Source organism: Castor canadensis, chromosome 11 (genome assembly GCF_047511655.1).
Source record: "Castor canadensis chromosome 11, mCasCan1.hap1v2, whole genome shotgun sequence".
NCBI lineage: Eukaryota > Metazoa > Chordata > Mammalia > Rodentia > Castoridae > Castor > Castor canadensis.
The window spans coordinates 4,708,945-4,728,891 of record NC_133396.1 but is presented as its reverse complement, the minus strand read 5'-3'; the positions used below and the strand labels follow the sequence as shown (position 1 = coordinate 4,728,891).

The 19,947-nt window shown below is 55.0% G+C and overlaps 1 protein-coding gene across 4 annotated transcripts in view; it reads left to right on the top strand.

Moving 5' to 3' along the window:
• Window positions 1-19,947, top strand: part of Septin9 (septin 9) — a 153,372-nt gene that overhangs the window by 58,100 nt on the left and 75,325 nt on the right. The window contains exon 1 of one of the 4 annotated variants that reach the window (XM_074045040.1): window positions 3,985-4,129. The exons of the other annotated variants lie outside the window; for them this stretch is intronic. Within the exon in view, the coding sequence (XP_073901141.1) occupies window positions 4,114-4,129 (16 nt within the window). The 5' untranslated portion in view covers window positions 3,985-4,113. Of the gene's footprint in view, window positions 1-3,984; window positions 4,130-19,947 lie in introns of those variants that run through there. 4 annotated transcript variants of the gene reach the window in all.

Here is a 19,947-nt window from a genome sequence, read left to right as displayed (position 1 = left end):
CTTCCTCGGAACTAACCCGGGACGCGCTTTTGCGCTCTCGGAAATCAGTGGGTCCCCTCTCTCTGGCGCTCGCCCGCAGCTCTCGGTCCCCTCGGTCCTGAATGCTGGGTTAAGAGTTGGTTACCGGCCTCGGACTGAGTGGGCGGCCGCGTTCTGCCGGGTGGACAGCCCTCCCCTCCCCCACGCCAGCTCCGGGGTCGGACTGAGCCGAATCCCGGCCGGGGAAGGCCGCCAAGTTGTGCAGCCCTCGGGCCCGGCGCAGTGGGGCGTCCCATGGTCCCCGTCCAGGTTCGGGACATCCTCATCCGCTTCCCAGAGTTGAGCTCAGGAGGCCTGTGCGCGGTCCAGGACAGTATTTTGCTTTTTTCCCACTTCAGAGTTTAGAGTGTGGGGAGTCTGGGGGAGCGGGGGAGGGGGGGCTTCTCCCTCCGAGATGGCCCGGGCATCCCCACCCCAGGCCTGTGTGTGCGCGCGCCTTCGCGGGGGCCTCGTGACTGCCGGTGCCGTGGCCCTGCGTCCTGTGTCCTCCGGAGTAAATAAAGCGATGGGAACGGAGGCTCACACAATGGTCTCCGCGCTTTGGGCAGGGTTTCTGAGGGGCGGGCCTGCCTCTGCTGGGCCCGGAGCCCCCGCCCCTCGGAGGGGCTCCCAGTAGAGGCAGCCTAGGGCAGAGCCCTCTGGTGGGCTGGGATGGGGAGAGAATGGGCTCAAAGGAGTTATGGGCGGCCAGGTGCCAGACCAGCCCTGGAAGTGATCGACCAAGTCCTCGACACTCCATGGCAGAACCAGGAATCTGTGTGTCCTAAATCCAGCTGCCCACACAACCCACCCGAGGTCAGCCTCATCTCTGGGTGGGGTGTGGGGGAGACACCAGGAGGTACTGGTGACCTAGTGGATGCCACAGGCAGTGCATAGCCTGAAATGTCATGTCCACTTGGTCAACTCAGTGGTGGGAGCATATCTCCATATTCTAGCACTTTCCATTCATGCTGACCCAGAACAATGGCAGTTTTGGGGTTCCCAGAGCCGCGATGACTTGTGCCCCTGACCACCTGGACCTCTGTGGAGGTGCATACCTACCCTGGGGTCTCCCCAGATCTGTTTTGTCATCTGATGGCCAGGTGAACCTGCGCTGCTGGACCTTTGGCCCTGTCCACTTCCCTGGGGTCTTTCCTTCTAAATTTCCAATTGGCAAGAGTCAGCCAATCAGATCCCTTTCCCACAAGAGTTGATGGAGAGAAACACTGCCCCCTTCAGGTCCTGGGCTCTTTGCTCTCCTCCAGATCTGCTGGAGTTCGGGTCTCTGCTTTCTTTCGTTCCCTGACTTCCCTTGTGGAGTTGGTGGTGGGATTTCTGAAGAAGTTGCAGGGGTCTGGATGGGAGCCCTTTGTCAGGAGAGGAGGTGGAGGTTTGGGATTTGCGGTGATCTTAGCAGCAGGCCCTGTCTGCATCCTGGATGCTGGCATTGCCCCTGCCTGAGGTTCCTGTGTATAGCTCCATCCTCACCCTGTCATGCCCCATCTGGTGGCCTCTGGGCTGCCTCCCAAGCCAGCTTCTTGACCCTCAAATTTAGTTCAAAGACAATGGCCTCATTGAGAGGGAGCATGCTGGTGTGACGGCTGGCAGCTCTCTGACTCCCGGGGGAGATTTCGCCGTCTTGGGGAGTGGGGCTTCTGATCTTCTGGGACTCTGTGGGCATCAGTCTTCCCATGTGAGCCCTGAAAAGTCCACCTGGGAGTGGGGGTTGGTTGGGCCTTGGAGCCTCCAGGCCTCCCCATTGGAAGTGTGCGTGTGGTTCACAGGTAGGCAGCAGTGAGCTTGCTCAGGAGGGGTTCCGTACACTGACTAGAGGAATGGAAGGGTGGCTCTGCCCTGCGCACTTGGAACTTGGAGTGGAGTTGGTGTGTGGGAAGGATGTTCATGCTGGGGCCGGATAACCTTGGACAGCAGGACAAAAGGTGGGACCTGGGGAAGGGATGGTTAGGAAAGCAAGGGAGTGAGCAATCCAGCCTCATCATGGGTGATAGGAACTGGCAACTTCCAAATCAGAGCAGGGAAAGGTCGCCTGCTGGCTAAGGGGTGGGGGAAGAAGTGGGACGGGGGAGGCAGAAGGACCTTGAGTGAAAGTAGGAATTTCATTGTGGGAAGAAAGGAGGAGAGCCTTCCGGCCAGGCAGGCAGGCAGGCAGCAAGCAGCAGCGGGGGAGGTCAGGATGAGCTGGCTGGCTCATTAGGGGGCCAGGGCATGTGGAGGGGCCAGCTTGCAGCCATCAGAGGGGCCAGGCTATGGCTGAAGAGAGGTCAGTGTGGCCTGTCTGCAGAAAGCAGCTGGAGCAGCCCGAGCAGAGCTGGAGGAGCACGGGTCTCTTTTTGCTAGGGGCGACCAGAGGTCAGGGGCTCCAGTGGGCCCGTCTACCCAGTTCTGCCAGGTAGGTGGAAAAGGGAAGAGGAAAGCTCTACTACTGTTCTCAGCAGCCCATGGTCCCCTCCTGAAGCTGGGATGTGGCATGGCGCCCCTCATGGAGCATGTGTTTGCTGAGGGGCAGAGAGACCCAGGGGCCAACCCCAGAAGCAGAATGAGCTCAGAACCAGGGTGTTTCTGGGGATGATTTTCAAACCCAGCTAACAGCGCCCCTGGAATCCAGCAATGGGTGAGAGTGGGGGTGCGGGGTGCGGAGGGGACAACTGGGGTATTTCTGGGAGGTTTTGAGCTAATGGTGGTACCCAGGCCAGAATGTTGAGCTCTGCAGGGCAGATGGCCAGCCACCTGTGTGTGTATGTGTAGGGGGTGTGGAAATTCTGCTGGTGCTTCCATATCTTGGACACAGCTGTCCCCTTCCCGGGCAGCAACCTTTTCTTTTCATTTATTTAATTCCCCGTCTGTCCCTTCCCCTGTTGCCTTCCCCATCCCTACTCTCCTGAGGATTGAGGGAGCCACATTCCTGTGGTCACCACTGAGGGGATGAGTGGGGGGTTCAGTCTGTCTGGTTTTGGGTCCCCACCCTGGTCCCCAGTGGACTGAGAAGGTAGCAGTGTCCTCCATGGGCACAAACTCCTTGCATGGTGCCTTTGCCCTCTCCAAGGCTTTGGGGCGAGGCAAACGTTTTGTGTTTTGCTGATGGGAATTTTAGAGTCTTGGTGATTCCCCACCTTCTACTATTTCTCACTCACAAAGGCGACCCCTTCCTTTATCTCACTCCTCGTTGTTGGGTGGGCATATCATTAAAGGCCCAGGGCAGCTGGACGGTATGTTCTTTCGTGAACACAGGCCAAATCTGTTATCGCAAACACGATTACAACCCGGGTCTTTGTGTAACAAAAGCTGCTTCAAGTGCCAGCTGTTGGCCTACTTCCCCCCCTCCCAACCCCCCCGAAGTGTTTGCTGTAACCAGATTTGCATCCTGAGTGTCCTTGATGTTGGAGCAGATCTGTCCCAGAAGCCAGACGCTGATCCCAGAGCCTGGGGACGTGGGTCCTTCTCTGGAGCTCCCTGCTGTTCTAAAGAAGACCCTCTGAGCTGTATCCTGGAGGCATTGCAGGCCCTACCCCCTTCTCCCCGCCCACACCAAGGAGGAGAGCTGACCAAGGGGACGGGAGAGGCTCCTGGATGACAAGGAGCCATGTAGACACCTCTGGGACTGGGGTGCTGCTGCAGGCTGGGTCCAGGTGCCACTTTCTTCCCTGGAAGAAAAGGTTCGTTGTCTGGCAGTGGCTGCAGATCTGTCCCTAATTAATGACAGTGGGCCACTTGCGTGGTGAATCCTGCTTTCCAGCCAACACTCCAGCCTCCTGGGAACACCACCTCTCCACGGTTCGCATCTCTGTAGCTGACAGAGCAGTGGTGTGGTGTGCCCTGCAGTTGAGAGGGCTGGGCTTCTTTACAGATCCACGGCTATCAACGTTGCTGAGTTGGTGCTCTGTGTATCCCAAGCCCAGCGGTGGGCAAGCCCATCGTCCCCATTGCGAGCAAGTTCATTAGACGAGGAGGGCAGGCTCAGAAGCACCCCGTGGCAAAAGCCTCACTGTTACCGGCCTACAGCTGGGTGGAGGGTCACCTGGGCCACAAGTCCAGAAGAGGCAGGAATACCCTCATCTGGGAGGCATCAGCCTGGAAATGCTTGCTGCGCACGGTATGTGACTTTTCAGGAGGGTTTGAAAGAGGTTGGAGGCAGAGTTTGTATCCAGAGGGTGAGGCCTTGTAGGCAGTGCTAGAATGTAGCCTGGGGACCCTGTGGGTTCCATCTGCTGCCATCTGAAAGCTGTGTGCTGTGGGGTGGGTGGTTTGCTCCTAGGTGGAGTGGGGCTGTGAGCATCTCACTCAGGTTGTTGGGGATTTGCTGAGATGCAGACCGTAGGACTGGGTGCAGGGCCTGCCTCTGCAGTTAGAACTGGGAGTGTTTGCACAGGGCAGGTGGTTTCTGAGTGATGGAAGGTCACACAGTCCAGAGCCTGACTGATCCCACTGTGGGGACAAAGCTGAACAGCATGGTCACCACTAATGATGCCAAATCCTGCAGACTTGGAGCACCCACAGAGCCTGACTGGGGTTCCCTCTGAGTCTGGATGATCCTCAGGCTCTTGGCAAGTGGGAGAGAGTCCTTCATACCTGGCTGACATTCTGCCTGGAAGTGCCATTTCTGTCCCTGGAGGCTGGGGTCATGTGTGGTGCAGGGTTCCTCTGACTGGGAGATTGTCCCAGTGTCCTTCCAGCGCCATGCAAACCCCTCCTGGCATCACAGATGGGTGGACCACATGGTGGTCTCCAGGGTCCAGTGCAGGGGCATGCCATTAGTGACTGGACCATGAAGACAGCAGCAAGTCTGGTAGCCTGAAAGGCGGGGGGAGAGGGAGGTTCGTGGAGGAGGGGGGCACGTGGTGGCCTGGGCATTCTTGTCTAGCAGCACTTTGTGGGTTTGGAACTGGGTGTGGTGCAGAGCTGGGCTCTGAGCTGCGACAGTCCCATCGAGTGGGGAAGGCAAGGGCTGGGGAGGGTCAAAGCTGTGCTCTGATCACTGACCATGGGGACCCTTTCACTGTGTACCCCATACCGCTAAAGGCCTGAGGAGCCGGGGGTGTTTGTGTGGGGGACTCATGCCTGGGAAAACAAATCATGAAGAAGGTTGCCACTTAGGGCCAGCGACAGCCACTGCCAGCTCAGTGCCTGCACACAGTGGTCTTGGGCTGGCCATGCTTGTGGGCAAGGCTGACCTGCTTGTGGAGAGCAGGTGCCTTTTGCCACTCGTGATGGACATCCCCGAGGGAGATGCACATGTACACATTGTGGGCTTGTGCTTCCTTGTGGGAGCCAGGGAGTTCCCAGCCTGGTGACCTGTGACCTCTGCCTGCTCCTCTGCCTTCTGGGCCCTGACATCCTGGTGCCAGGACGACAGTGCTGGCGTCCCTTCCTTTCTCACATGCCCAGGGATCAGGGTAGGCCACATTCAGAGATTAAGTATGGCTACCAAGATTCAACCTGGCTGACATTGCTGTTACGACCCCCTTCCCTTTGTCTCCCAGTCAGTGCCCTTCCCTCACCATGCTGGGGTTGGATCTTCTGCCCAGAGAGTCTCTGATGACCCCCAGGATAGAGCTCCATCTTCCTGCCAGACCAGACCCAGGCACCCCCACTGGGCTCTGAGCCCCCCAGTGTAGGGTTATGAGTGTCTGCTCACTTACTGTGTTGGGGCAAAGTTGCATGCAGTTGGCCAAGATGTGCTGATGAGGCATGGTGGGGTGGCCAGGGGTAAGGGGTGCTGGGTGGCCAGGGGCTGGGGTGGGAGACTTGTCCCCAAGCAATTTCATCTTTTTAAAAATTTACGCTTTCTGTTGACCAAGCCACTGAGGAAAAATGGTCCAACAGTGGCTTTCTTTCCACAGCCCTCTTGGTTTTTCCCAAATTTGGAGGCTGAGTTGCATATGGGACCAAAAGGATGGAATTCTCTGGAACACAGTCCCAGAAGCCCAAGGATTTGTCACCCCTCCAGCCAGCCAGACACACCAGTTGGCCTCTGGATACCCCCAGGCGCCTGGAGGGCATTTCTGGGCTCAGGCTGTTTAATTTGGTCTGGACAGAGCCACCAAGGCTCCGTTTAGACGAGACCAGCAGACGTTCTAGAAACTTCAAGTTTGTTGTCATTTTAAAAAGTGCTGCCAGTGTCCAGAAATTTAGACGGAGGAACATTACAGGGTGACCTTGATTTCAGTGGTGGATATAAACATCGAGCCCACCCGTTTGCTCTTCTGGGCTTATACACTCAGCCAGTCCCCGGGAGAGCCCAGGGGATGCTGAGCCAGCTCAGACCCCACTCGGCCTCTTTCTTTCTTTGTGCTTTTCTGTGTCCCATCCTGCCCCCACCTTCTACTCCTTTCAGAAAGGCCCTGAAATTCCTGAAATTTCCTGATGCAGTCTCCCCTGGCATTTTTGGATTAAAATCTGGAGGCCGAAGTGGTCTGGTCTTAAGGGTCTTGGCAGGATCCCCCATCCCACACAGCTTAAAACTTCCTGTGTCCCAAGGCCAGGAGCCTGTGCCTTGGAAGCAACATTGCCTTGCAGATAGTTGGAACAGCTCCCCAGCAGTCACCCCTGCTCCTCCCAGGCAGGTGCCCCCTCCATTGGCTACCATAAGAGGCCATCCAGGAGGGGCTGCTCCTTGGCTGCAGATGGGGCATCCAGCCCACATTTGTTCCTGTGTGAGGATCCCTGGGAGCTCCCGGCTGGGTCTTGCAGGGGTTGCGGGGCAGGGAGGTCTTATTTCCGCTGGCAGAGGATTCCTGAGAGCTGGCTTTCCCTGCCCCTTCCAAGTGCTTCCCCTCCAAGGGCTGGACTCTGGAGCTTTAGCAGTGTGTGTCAGGTCTTTCCAGGTTCCTGGTGTCTCGTCCCCCTTTCCACCCACATACACCTGTGGCAGGACAGGGGCAGAGTCTGGAGGTCCTGGGCACCTCCCTGTGGAAGGCTGTGAATGGGGGAGGGAGCCATGTGGTCCACATCTTCATTTGGGGCAGAAAGACAGCAGTCAGTCACAGGCATGGGGAGTCCCAGGCATGGGCTAAGATGGGCCCCTTGGTAGCTCCCCTCCCCCAGGCCTGGCCTGGTCTGTTCTGACCTGCAGTCTGCAGTCTGGTGGATTCTGAGCTCTCCAGGCAGGATCTGACCCTCCCTGGGTGCAGGAAGCCTGCTCTGAGCAGGGATACAGCTCTGCTCTCCACGTGGGTGGGCAGTTTCACTGAGAGGGGTGGGCCAGGCTCCTGCCCCGTGTCCCCTAGAGACCGATATTATCTATAGTAAAGGCGGACAAGTTTTCCTGGCTCCAATCCAGGCCTGCAGGAGCCGAGTGCTCTGCTGTCCCTTGCCTGTGGTCCCCCATTAAATATCAGGCTCTAGAAAGTAGCTGGGTTTGGGTTTTTTTTTTTTTTTTTTTTTCCCTTTTCAGCAAAATGAAGCACCAATTTCCCTTGCCATTTCCACAGACTTGTGTGTGCAGAAGTTGCTGTGTGCCCACACCCTGGCACAATGCCCTGAAGCAGGAGTGGGGGTGGGCTGCTCCAGGCAGAAGTCTTCTCACTTCAGTGGGACCATGGGGTGACCATGGGGTGGGAGGCACAGGAGAGGAGGGTCTCCCCGCCAAAGAGGCCCAGGGAGCTGAGAGGAACCAGGTGGTGAGATAGCCCAGGTGGGAGAGGGACCAGGCATATTGACTCAGCCATGGTGTAGCAGGGCAGGTGTAGGTGTGCAGTGGTGAGCTCTATGCCCTGGCCACCTTTGGGAAACCTCGAGATGGACTGCTTTTCTCTTTATCTAAACTACAGAAGAAATTCTGGGGTCCCTTGGGGGTAGGGAGGAGATTATTGATTTGAACCTTGCATGCCCAGTGTAAAAGAGAGTGGAGGGTCTCATCCCCTTCCTGCCAGGTGGCTGTCCCCACCCCCAACTGCTGGCCCAGGGAAACCTTTGGGGTAGCTGGGGGGAGGGTGGCAGGATAGGGACACTGGTGAGGGAGCAGCCCTTCCCCAGTGCTTGGCAGCAGCCACAGGGAGGTCAGGCTGGGGTGGGGCTCTCAAACATTTACCTCTCCCCTAAAATTTTTTTTTTTTTTTCCCCTAAAATTTAAGTGATGAAGCCAGGCTCCAGCAAACAGCTGCCCTGCAGCCAGCTGTCTGGGATCTGCCTCCCTTCTCTCTCTCTCTTGCATTCTTTGTCTCTGCCCCAAGTACTTGCCCTTCCAGCTGTTCCCCTGTTGCTCTCGGGCTTCTCCTCTGACCAAGCTTCTCCTTGGCATTTTTCATAACCATTTTCTTCCACTCCTTTCACTCTTCACCTACTGTATTTATTTATATTTTTGGTGGGACTGGGGTTTGAATTCAGTTGCAAAGCAACAGGCGCTCTACTGCTTGAGCCACACCTCTAGTCCATTTTGCTGTGGTTATTTTGGAAATGGGGTCTTGAGAACTATTTGTCCCCAGATAGCCTTGAACTGCAATCCTCTGGACCTCAGCCTCCCAAGTAGCTAGGATTACAGGTGTGAGTGCACCTACCTTATAGGCGAGGCCCCTTTCCCTCCTCTCCAGAGAGCCCAGCAGGGAGACCCTACTGTTGAGACCAGGCAGGCGGGCTCATGTCGTCCCTACCTGCACCAGATGCTGACACCTGCTCTTGCCTGGTGCCACCTCACAGGGACTTATCTTTGCCTCTCCTAATAACTGATCCTGCTTGGGTGTGATGGAAATGTCAGGGCACTTGTCAGTGGCCAGGGTGGACAAGTCAGGATCTCGGATCTGGGGTCAGATGGGGTAACTTCTGCCCCAGTCAAACCCAGCTCATCTCCAGCTAGGGTCTTATCTGCGAAACAGGAGGGAGTGGGGCTCTTGGCTTTGGGAACCTGATTTTTAGAGGGCCAGGCTAGTGTATGGGTAGAGTGCAGGGCTCCAGTTCGGCTCCACTGTTGCCCACCCCATGGTGCTGGGCGACTCCCATCTGTAAACTGGGCACAAGGGTAACTGTCTCCTGGTGGTTGTGAGTATTGAGTGAGGGTATGATGAGCACTCAGTGAACATTGACTCTTAGAGATTCAGTGCATTCAAGACTGGGAGCCTCTTGCTCAGAGAGGCCAGTGATGAGCAAGCCTGGCTCCTTTCCACTCCCCTGCCCCCAGGGAAGAGGAGGAAGGTGGCCCAGAGCAGACACTCTCCTGCAGGTTGGGAGAAGGGTGTTCTTCTGCAAGTTACCTGTAGCAGGGTGCATGCAGCTGTTTTTTTTTTTTTGTTTTTTTTTTTTAATGGCTTTTCCTGGCTCCAGTTGTGGGACCTTCTCTCTAAGGTAATACAGTGTAGGTACTGGGCAAGTTTTGAGACCTTGTGACCCTACACACCCCTTTGTCCTCACTAGTGCCTGCAGGTGACTGAGTTCTATGTGTCCTTCAGCTAAGTGGTGGCACCTGAGGCTGGACATTATCCTTGGGTGACTGCTGAGAATGTGGGGGCAGGGCTGACTGCTGAGCTGGCAGCTCTCAGGTCCCTGGCAGGGCTGCCTCTAGGGTGTGTGGCACATGGAGCTTCCTTCTTACAGGTGGCTGGTGGTGGAGGGAGGCTTGTGAGCCCACTGGAGGGCAGGGGTCCATACCTGCCACCCTGCAGGTACATATTGGGGTGCCCAGAACCAGAACACAAGAAGGTAGGAGCCAGTGGTCTGTTTTTCTTTCCATGTATTTATTTTTTATTCTTTTTGCTGATACTGGAGATTGAACTCTTGGCTTCACACTCACTAGGCAAACTCTAGCACTTGAGCCACACCCCCAGCCCAGCAGTCTATTTTTTAACAAGATTCTGGTGGACAGTCCAAGCTGGGAATGGCTGATCTGGAATCCAGACTTGAGGACAGTAAAGGAGTCCAGAGCATGGGCCCAGGAACGTGTGAGGCCCTGGCCACATCACGCTCCACAGAGAAAGCACAAGGCGGTGCCGTTGTGCTGTTGTGTGAGCTGGCCTGAAAAACACACAGACAGAGGGATGCTGATGGTGCACGCCTGTAATCCTAGCTATTCAGGAGGCAGAGATCGGAGGATAGAGGTTCGAAGCTAGTCCCAAGCACTTATCTTGAAAATACCCATCATAAGAAAGGACTGGTGGAGTGCCTGCCTAGCAACTTTGAGGCCCTGAATTCAAACCCCAGTGGAGCCAAAAAAAGTACAGACACGCACTTCCATCAGACAAGATATCGACAGTGGTTATCTGGATGGTAGATTTGTAGATTATTTTCCCCTTTGTTTTTCTGTGTTTGGCACATTTTTTGCCTTCTGTCTAAATTGTTATAAGTCAGGAAAAAAGAGCAACAGATTTTTTTTTTAAGTTCACTGTCAAAAATAAATAAATAAATAACACGTACATTCACCTCTGGTTCTGTCTGAAAGACGAGAATGCAGAGACCTGGGAAGTAAAGGCCCCTGGTTGGTGCAAAGGCCAGGGTGCCCAAGACCCGGCTAGATCTTTCCCGAGTCGGGATGCTGAGTGGAGCTAGTCGGCTTTGCCCGGAGGAGCAGGCAGCCAGGAGTCACAGCTTCAGGCATGTGGCCACTGTATGTAGCTTTGGCCGTGAGGGTGTTAGGAGTTGCTGGACCTTGTTGGTTCAGGAATGAGATTGCTTTGGAGCTGGGGGGAGAGCTTGGAGTCTCCTTGTCCATGGTGGAAGGGACCTTTCATTCCAGCTCTTCTGTTCTTCACCAGGAAACTGAGACCAGAGGGCTCATGTGGCTGGCCCAGGTTGGGGTGTGGATGGCCCTTGTGACTCCTGTGCCACACCCAGCAGTGCCCTCAGCTCTTGGCCGTTTGCACAGTTCCCTGATCCTTCCACATGGAGTGGAGGACCATGTGGCTGACCTCTTCCATTTTTAGTTGAGAAAAGGATGGCCCCACTTGCGGTCTCATGCTCCCCACATCTCCTATAGTGGGGCTTCAGACTGGTGGGTCAGTCCCTGCTTAGGCAGTGGCTCCTGGGTAGTCTGGGGTTGGGGTGAGGGGAGTACTCCTCTTTCTGTCCCATGTCCCCTACTGGAAGGGGACCAGCAGCCTGAGGGCCTGTTAAGATGGGAATGCAGGAGGTAGTGAGTGGCAGGCTCAGCACCTCCTGGCCTGCGGGCAGGTCAGAGGTTGGGGGCTGAACTGCCTGCTCTGAGTCTCTGGTCCAGCCAGCCAGCTAGCTCTCTGGCACCCAGGCTTTGAATTTATTACAAACAGCTCTTCCAGTATGTCCTTCTTTCACTAGAATGGCAGAGTCGTTTGTTGATATTATGTGGCCCGAGACAGGTAGTACCTGCCCACCTGTGCCCAGCAGGCAGGTGACCAAGGAGGTCCCCCCCACCTGCCTGGGAGACTGGCACTATACTTTCTCTCTTGGAAAGAAAATTCAGGCAAAAGGAAGCCACTGCAAAGGGACATGGAGAAGGTGGGTCACGCCTCTGCAGGTGCTGGCGTCACAGTGGCCACCTTGCCCAGGAGAGGGGATTTTCCTAAAGCCTTCGGTGTGGGCCAGCTGAGTGCTCAGAAGCTCAAAGAACAAACACCCAGAGAGAAAGGAATACACTGTTTGCTGCCTGGAAGCCGGGACTGAGTGGGCGCTGAGGGTGACAGATGAGCAGAATGGATGGATGTGTGAGATGTGGAGAATCTGAGGACAGTGCAATCAGTCCCGGAGGCTTCGGGTTTTGGCAGAAGGTTTGGCAGCAGGGAATGCTAGGCCTGTCACAACACAAACTAGGAGTTTGAAACAGCTCTGGAGGCCCGAAGTCCACTCTCCAGGTGTCTGCAGGGCAGATTCCTTCTGGATACTCTGAGGGGAGTGTCAGTTCTAGATCACCCTGTTAGCTCCTGATGGCTCCTGGCAATCCTTGTGAGCCTTGGTGTGTAGACATGTCCCCGCAACCTCTGCTCCATCTTCCCTTGATCATCTTCTCTGTGTCTTTGTCTTCTTTTCTGTTTCTTATAAGGATACTTACTAAACCCAGGATGGTCTCATCTCAAGATCACTAGTGACATTTGCAGAGATTCTATTCCCAACTAAGGTCATACTCACAGGTTCTGAGCCTTGGAAATACCTCTTCAGGGCTGCTGCACAGGCTGCCACACAGCTGTCTTAGGGGGAGCAGTGTTCTAGGCTTAGTGTGAACACTGGGGTGGCAACCCCAGCCAGCAGGCTTGGCCATTCCAAGTTGTGTGACATGAGTGACCATTGGCTCCTTGTCTGATGAGGATCTCTGCTGCTTTTGAGTGACTGCATCTTGGGAGGACGCTGTCTTGTGCCAGAGGAACCCTTTCTCTTTGCTCTTGTCTCCTGCAGCCCCCTGGTTGGTGCAGGGCCCAAGGTGGGTGGGCAGAGGATCCTTGTCATTCACACTGGGTTAGTGTGAACAGAGCTGAGGGCTGGACGCTCATCATTGCTGTGGACAGATTCCAGCTGCCTCACACATCTGCTGCAGTAGAAGGACATTGTGCAGACTGACACCCCACCCCCAACCCCAACCCTGCTCATTCCCAGAGCCTTACCTCCCTCCGAGGCAGATGCTCTCCCAGGACCGCTGCCCTGCGGGTCCCTCTGAGCTCTGGCTCTGGGCAGCTTGTGAGTCTGAAGTATGGAGACCCCAGCCTGCCAGTGGCTCTCGGGGTGTTCCCAGGGGTTCGAGCCTGGTCCAAGGCCGCAGGTCAAGTTCTAGGGGACTTCATGGAGTTTCTCAAGAGCTTTTTAGACCAAGAGGGGAGACCCAGGGGGTCTCAGCAGGAGGAGCCCAGGCTCTGCTCAGCAACACCCCACCCCCAACCCCTGGGCTATTTGGAATTGCTGGGCAGTCTCTCTCCTGGAGGGACTACCACACCTTGGCAGCCCCTTCCAGAATCTTCCCAGGTCCAGCCGAGGCCTCGCCTACACAGCAGACCCCCATTGCTACTTTTAGTTCTCATATCTTTGAGGGTGGAGACCAAGTTTCCCCCACACTCAGATTCAGCAGAACCCCAGCCAGGCAGATCTGACTGGGTCTGCACTCACTGTGGCTCTGTCCCCACCTTTACCTGTCTTGGTGAGCTTTGGGTCTAGTTATTGAGGGCTGGACTCCCATCTCCCTCCTCTGGCTCAGGAGGCCTGGGGAGGGCCTGGCTCCTGGATGCTGCTCTGCCCGGAACCTGACCTCTGCTCCCCAGGGTCACCATCCCCTGTAATTAGGCCACATCTCATATTGGCCTCCGAGATCAGGAGCATCCCATCAGGCCCTCTGGCGTCTCTGGCCTGTGTGATTAATGGAGGGCTCCACCTGGGCCAAGTGGCCCCTGGTGTTAGGCTTTTTTTTTTTTTTTTTTTTTTTGCATTTTTAAAGTGCTTTTCACATTTCCCCCTATGGTGGATGGGGTGGGGGTGGGGGTGGGGCTTCTCTGCCTGGGCAGATTAGGAATGGCCACTGTGTGTGCAGTGACTGGATGAGAACAGAGAAGGAAGGAGTAGGTTGACCAGGAAACTGGACCTGCAGCTGACCCTGCCTGGTAGCTTTGCCTGGTGCCTAGGAGCAGAAACGAGCCAACACCTTTCTTAGGGTTCAGGCAGTGTGTGGCAGACAAGTCTGGGCTGCTGTCTTACATGGAGGGCCTGGCTTGGGAGCCTTGGATATGGGAAGAGCGGTGTATAGGGAACAGTGGACCCTCTAGGGTCATTGCTGGATGGTGGGCAGAGGAGGAAGAGCTGAGTTGAGAAGGTGGCTGGGGAGTCTTTTAGGGAAGGGGCTGTGTTCTAACCCAGAGCCCGGAGATTCAGTTCTCTGTCCCCAGACAGGACCCTGGCAGAGTGTCTGGGCTGCCCAAGGATGTTGGCGGATTAAAGTTCAGGAAAGCCAGCCTCCTCCTCTGGGATCTCTAACCTTTGAGGCCCGGGAGTTGCAGGCTGTGGTTTTAACTTTTGAAGTCAGTCACCTCCCAGGAGTTCCCTCCTCTGCCTTCATCAGCTGCCATTTATCAGGGAACCTTTGACCTGAGGAGACCAGAGGTCATCTGATCCCCTCCCCTCCCCCCTGGCCAGCCACACCCAGACCCCCCTCCAGAGGCAGGGTCCACTTCTTCTGCACAGTTTTCGGGGAGGGGAGAGCAGGCTTCTTGCTCCCCCAGCTGCCCTGGGAGCCCCACCTGAGCCATCTCTCCTCTTCCCTGCCTTGTAACCCCATTTCCCCCTTCTGCTCTTTATGGAGAGAGCAATCCCAGTAACTGATCGTTCCAGATGTGCTTGTTTCCATATCTGTAATTTAGTAAAGAGAAAAGGGAGTCTCGCAACTTTCAAAGTCTTCTTAGAATGACTCTGGGGTACCAGAACCAGGGTCTGAGGTGGGAGGAGGTGGGAGGCAGGAACAGCACAGAGAGGGCCTTCACCCCATATTGGAGCTTCTTCTGGGGGGATGGGCCAAGGGTGGGCCTCCTGGAGCATCATGAGGCCCTGGCTCTGCCCTGGGTGAACAGACTTCTCGTTTCAGAAACTGCTCATGACTGCATGATGGGCCTCCAGGCACTGCCTGAACCTGAGGATGTTCAACCAAGATCCTTCTCTGGTGGGGGTGCTTCCTGTCTCAGGCGAGTCCACTGGGACATTGGGAGTGAAAGCGGAGCTGGTAGTGATTACAGTGGGACAGCAGGGATGAGCTTGGAACCTCCCAGGTAGGCTGGGTGTAGGGTCACCTTAATGGTGGAGGAAGCAGAAGAGGCCACTGGTGCAGAGCACTTACCACCATGAAGGCTGGTAGGAGCTTGTGGGTTGGGAGAGTCCAGGGAGCTGATGACCCTTTTGCCAGGCTAGGCCCATCCAGGGCACCCATGTCACCAGGCTGGACCCATCCAAGGTACCCATGTCCCTTTGCAGGACTGATGAAAGAGAGGTGGGAGGTGGCTTCAGAGTGGACAGAATGCTGAAGAAGTGGAACAGAATGGCCACAGCAGGCTCAAGACCTCTCTTTGTTGTCTACCGTCCCCTGCCCTCCCCTTTCCATTCCTTCTCTCCCCTCCCCTCTTTTCTTATCCCCCTTATTCCACTGTGCTGATCCTGGAGCCTCACGTGTCAGGTACACATCCATCACTGAGAGCTGCATCCCCAGTTCCCTCCTCCCTTCTCTCCTGTTCTGCTGGTGCATTTGTTTCGGAGACTGCTGTACCAAAGTGTCACAAACTGAGAGACTTACAACAATCACAACATACTCTCTCACAGTTGTGAAGGCCAGGAGTCCAAGATCAAGGTGCTGGCAGAATTAGTCCCTCTAGAGGACCACATTCTGCTTCCGGTAGGTGTAGTTGGCAATCCTCAGTTTGCAGACACATGCCTGGCTTCTCTGTTTCTGTCTTCATGTGGCCTCTCCCCTACTCTCTGTCTTTATCCTTTGTCATCCGATCCAGGTTGATCTGTCTCAGATCCTTAATTACACCTGCAAAGATGCTTTCTCAAACAAGGTTTCAGTTGCAGGTCCCAGGAGGTAGAGCAAAGACGTATTATTTGGGTGGACACTATTCACCGCACTGCATTTGGGGTACCAGTATCCTCTGCAGACACCAGGCAGATTCTGGAGGCTGTTGTAAAGGAATCCCAGAGGACTTCTAGTCCACGTTGGATAGATGAGACTGTGTCTAGCTGGGGAAGGTTCTGGTCCAGCCCACATCCTTGCTGCCAGGTTGCTGGAGCTTTTTCCAGGAAGAGTTGGGAAAGTAGAGGTCTAGGGCTGGCAGTGTAGCTCAGTGGGAGAGTGTTTGCCTAACATGCCAAAGGTCCTAGGTTCCATCTTCAGGAAAACAAACAGGATTGGAGGAGTGGCTCAAGTGGTAGAGTGCCTGTGTAGCATGTGCAAGGCCCTGAGTTCAAACCCCTCCAGTACTGCAGGAAAAAAAACGAACAAACAAAAATACCAGGCCAGGCACTGGTGGCTCACACCTGCAATCCTAGCTACTCAGGAGGCAGAGATCAGGAGGATCGCAGTTTGAAGCCAGCCAGGGAAAATAATTTTCAAGACCCTATCTCAAAAAAACCCATCACAGATAAAGGGCTGATGGAGTGGCTCAAGGTGGAGGCCCTGAGTTCAAATCCCAGTACTGCAAAACACAAAAACAAAAACCATAAAACACAAAGAACAACAACAATAAAAAAAAACAAGAGAAGGTGTAGGGTTCCCATAACAAGCTGTTGACAAAAGCTACCCCTGGGCTGCCCACCACTGTACAGCGTCCTACCTTGAGACAACCTGGGGTTTCCAGTCTGCTTCTGGACAGAATGATGCAGGCTGAATGCCCCATGGACTGGGATTCCCTGCACGAATTTCTCCTCCAATGTGTGTGTTTGTGTGTTAGGGACTTGTTTATTTCTCTTGGCCTCATCTGGGTAATCCAGCCTCAGGCATGTGACATTTCAGACCTGCTTGTTCTTGTGTCATTCCAGAGCCAGCCTGGCCTCCTGGGTGGGGCTATGGTGGGCAAGAAAGACCCTGAGTGCCTCTGTGTTCCAGGCCCAGGGGTGCTACAGTCAGAATGGAAGAAACCTCCTTCTAAAGTCATCTGAATTCATCAGGCAAGCAGGGAAGACCACACAGTCTTGACTCTGGGCTGATTGTCTTCCCCTGTTCTTCTTTGAGATACAGAGACCCCTTAGCAGAATCAAAGTTCCCAGGGACACTATCTGTACCTGCATTCAGAGTTGGGTGGAAGCGTCCAGCTTTTTCTTCCTTGTCCAGAGGAAATGGACTGGACACTGGGTGAGGTTGGGCTGGGCCTTGAAAGGCAGGTGATCAAATGCAAGGAACAGGGCTGTGTGGATGATGTCCCCAAGCCCTAGCTTCCACCATGGGTCGCCATGCAGATCACCCCACATGTGCTGGCCTCCCAGTCGGGAGCTGGAGCCCTCTGGAGTGGGCCATTCTGTTCAGCTGTAGCTCTGGCTTCTGGACAGCCAGGCCTGTCCTTGGGGAGGGTTGAGAGGGAGGGACAGAGGAGGATGGTCCATCCTAAGCCAGAAGTATATTCTCTTTCTTTCCTAGAGCCTTGGCTGGGGCTTTCTAAGGAGAGAGGGCTTCCTCCACCTTTATTTGGACTTTGCCTTCTGTCCTCATCCTTCTTGTTAAACAGCAACCTGGTCCTCTGTGGTGTGGGGTGCCCAAGGCTAACAGCCCCAGGCTGTTTACTGCCTTCCAGGGCACTCTACTCTGTTCCTAAGCTTCGATTTTTAAGCCCTTCCTTTTGTGCTGTCCAACTTTCTGAAGACACATCTCTCTCCAGCACCCATCTGCATCCTCCTCCCTGTCCCACACCTGCCCCCACCTGCCCAGCAGCCACCCTGCCTCCACCCAGGAGCCTACCCCCAGAAGCAGGTCTTGGGACAAGGAGCTGAAGGGGAGGAGACCCCAAGGAAGTCAATAAAGGAAGCAGAGTCCAGTATGTTGACAGCAGCTGGAGCTCAGCCTCCCAGAGTCCTGGGGACTGCAGACCCTGTCCCCAGAGTTGTCCCAACGCTTAGGGAAGGGAACTGGGGTGTCAATGCACCAATTGGAGGAACGGCTACAGTGTTACCTCCTTCCTACTTTCTGCAGGCTGGGCCACCAGGAAGAGCTCTGAGTGGAGGCAGAATCAGGCCATGGAAAGTCAGGTGGTTCACTCAGCCGCATTGAAGCTGGTGTGGCCTTGGCTACCAAAGTCTGACCCACGTGCCAGCATGATGCCCTCCAGTGGCTGCACATTCAGCAGAGGGTGCTTAGACCCTTGACAGTCACAGCTACTGTGTCTTGTACCTGCATGGAGTGCTGCCTGTCGCATATGCCTGGGCAGAGTGGGGACACTATGGCTTAAGATCACTGTGGTGATTTCACTGTCCTGTGTGAGTCTTCTGTTGTTGGCACATGCCATAGCAAGCTCTGTAGCCTAGATCCACCTTCAGCTCTGGAAGGCAGCTGGGCCTTTTCAGGTCCCCCTCCCTGGAACTGTCCCCCTGTTGGTGCCCAGTCACCTGACCCCCAGACTGAGTCCTGCTTCTGTGACATCCGATCCTGTTCTTTGAAGACTGTCATTTTAATAACACAGTGATTGGATGCGACTTTCTGTTCTGCCTTCCCTGCTTACTGGACTTTCCCAGGGTGGGAGGTTGGGTCTCAGTGCTGGATAAGCAGGAAGGTAGGGGCGCCTAGAGCTCCGCCAAGGCTAAGGCCTTGCCTCTGCCCTGCCCCCATGCACAGAGTAGGAATCCTGGCTGGCCTGGTTTGCAAAGGAGACAGAATCCTGGTGGTGGCTGAGTCGGGGGAGGTTGCTAGTCAGTCACACATAGACTAACTCTGGAGGCCCTGCAGATTTTCTGCTGTTAGCTGTGGGTGGATTTTCCTGTAGGCTCAGGGCCCCAACAGGGGGTTGCTTCCCTAATTACTCACACCATCTCCCAGTTCTCTGGATCCCAAACCCTGGCTTCCAGGTGGCCACTGTCTTCACCACTTGACTGCTGCTCTCTCTCAGCAGGGTGGGTGTCTTGCAGCCTGTGCTAGAATTCCATGGGACTCCTGCCTGAGGAGGCTTCATCAGAACTTGTTTTGACTTTAGACTCTAGCATTTCTTTGCAAGACAGTTGTCCCAGGCTGGACAGAGCTTTGTGGCTCCTCTGATATCTCCTCCCCACACCAGGCCTGCTCTGTGCACCCGGAAGTGTTCAGTCTGGTTTCAGGATGTGGGAGAGGTTGGTGCGGCCTTGGGTCAGAGCTGGACCTTAACAATGGCCCCTTGTGCGAGGCACATTCCTCCCTAAATAGGCCCAGATCCACGCTGCTCCTGATTTGGCCCCCCACAGTCTCTGGGAAGGTTTCATCTGGAAGGAGGCTGCTCTGGCCTCTTTGTGTAGCAGCTGAGACTTAGGTGCTAAGGGACAGGCCTGTGCCCAAAGCCTAGGCTTTGGGAAAGAGGTTGGTCCAGACAGGAGTGGGCCTGGGACCATGCACAAAAGTCTCCAAACTTGTTCTTAGCACGGTGCGTTTTTTGAGAGTGCCAGTTGTCTTAGGATCTTGAAAATCTTAGCGTTTCATGTTTAGCTTTGGTGAGAAGGCCTGATGAAGAACTCCCACCACAGCTCCACCCCGAGATAGTCATTTGCTGTGAGGGTGCGAGCTTGAGCACGCATGCCAGCCGCACATGTGTGTGACATGAACTTGGGATCTTCGCGTACATCTTGTGTCCTGCTATTTTTACTAAATTCTCTCAGCATTTCTCATCTTCCAGGACACGATTCTGATGACTGCGGGCCTTTGGCATATGGGCTGAGAAAATCCAAGTCAACTGGAATGGGTTCCAGCGTTGTGATGTTAATGCTGATGCAAAAGTCCTAAATCTTCCTGTATTTCTGATTACTTCCTTGGGATATGTTCCTGGAAGTGAGCCAAACAGCAGGATTCATCTTTAGGCTTTTGGTGCAAGTTAAGGAGGGTAGAGGCTGAGAAGGCCCAGGGAAACAGCAAAGTTTGAGCCTGGCTTTGGAGGGGGACACAGAAGAGGGTGGTGGTGGGCAAAGGTGGCTCTTTTTGTCCTGGGGAGTGGCACTGTCTTACCTCCCCATGGCAGTATGGGGACCCTTCCAGGACAACCTGGCCCTGTATTTGCTTGAAACTGGGCAGCAGTCCACAGTTTGACGTGTCTTGCTGGGGGGTCCCTGGCCTGCCCTTTGTGTTAACTCCTTGCAGACAGAAGAGGACCTTACAGGCTCCATGAAAGGCCATTCTTCTATCAGCCCCTAAGATCTGTCCCTTGGAGTCTCAGATCTGCAGAGTGACAGGCTCATGAACACTTTTATTGGCATCCCTGCCTCTCTGTTGCAGGGAAGGGGAGAAGTCAGGTGGAGACATCTGTCTTGGGGCAGGTTCTACCCAGTCTTTGTATCTCCAAGGAGGCTTCTCACTGGGAAAGGGGGTGGCTGTGTGTGGGTACAGGACCTGGT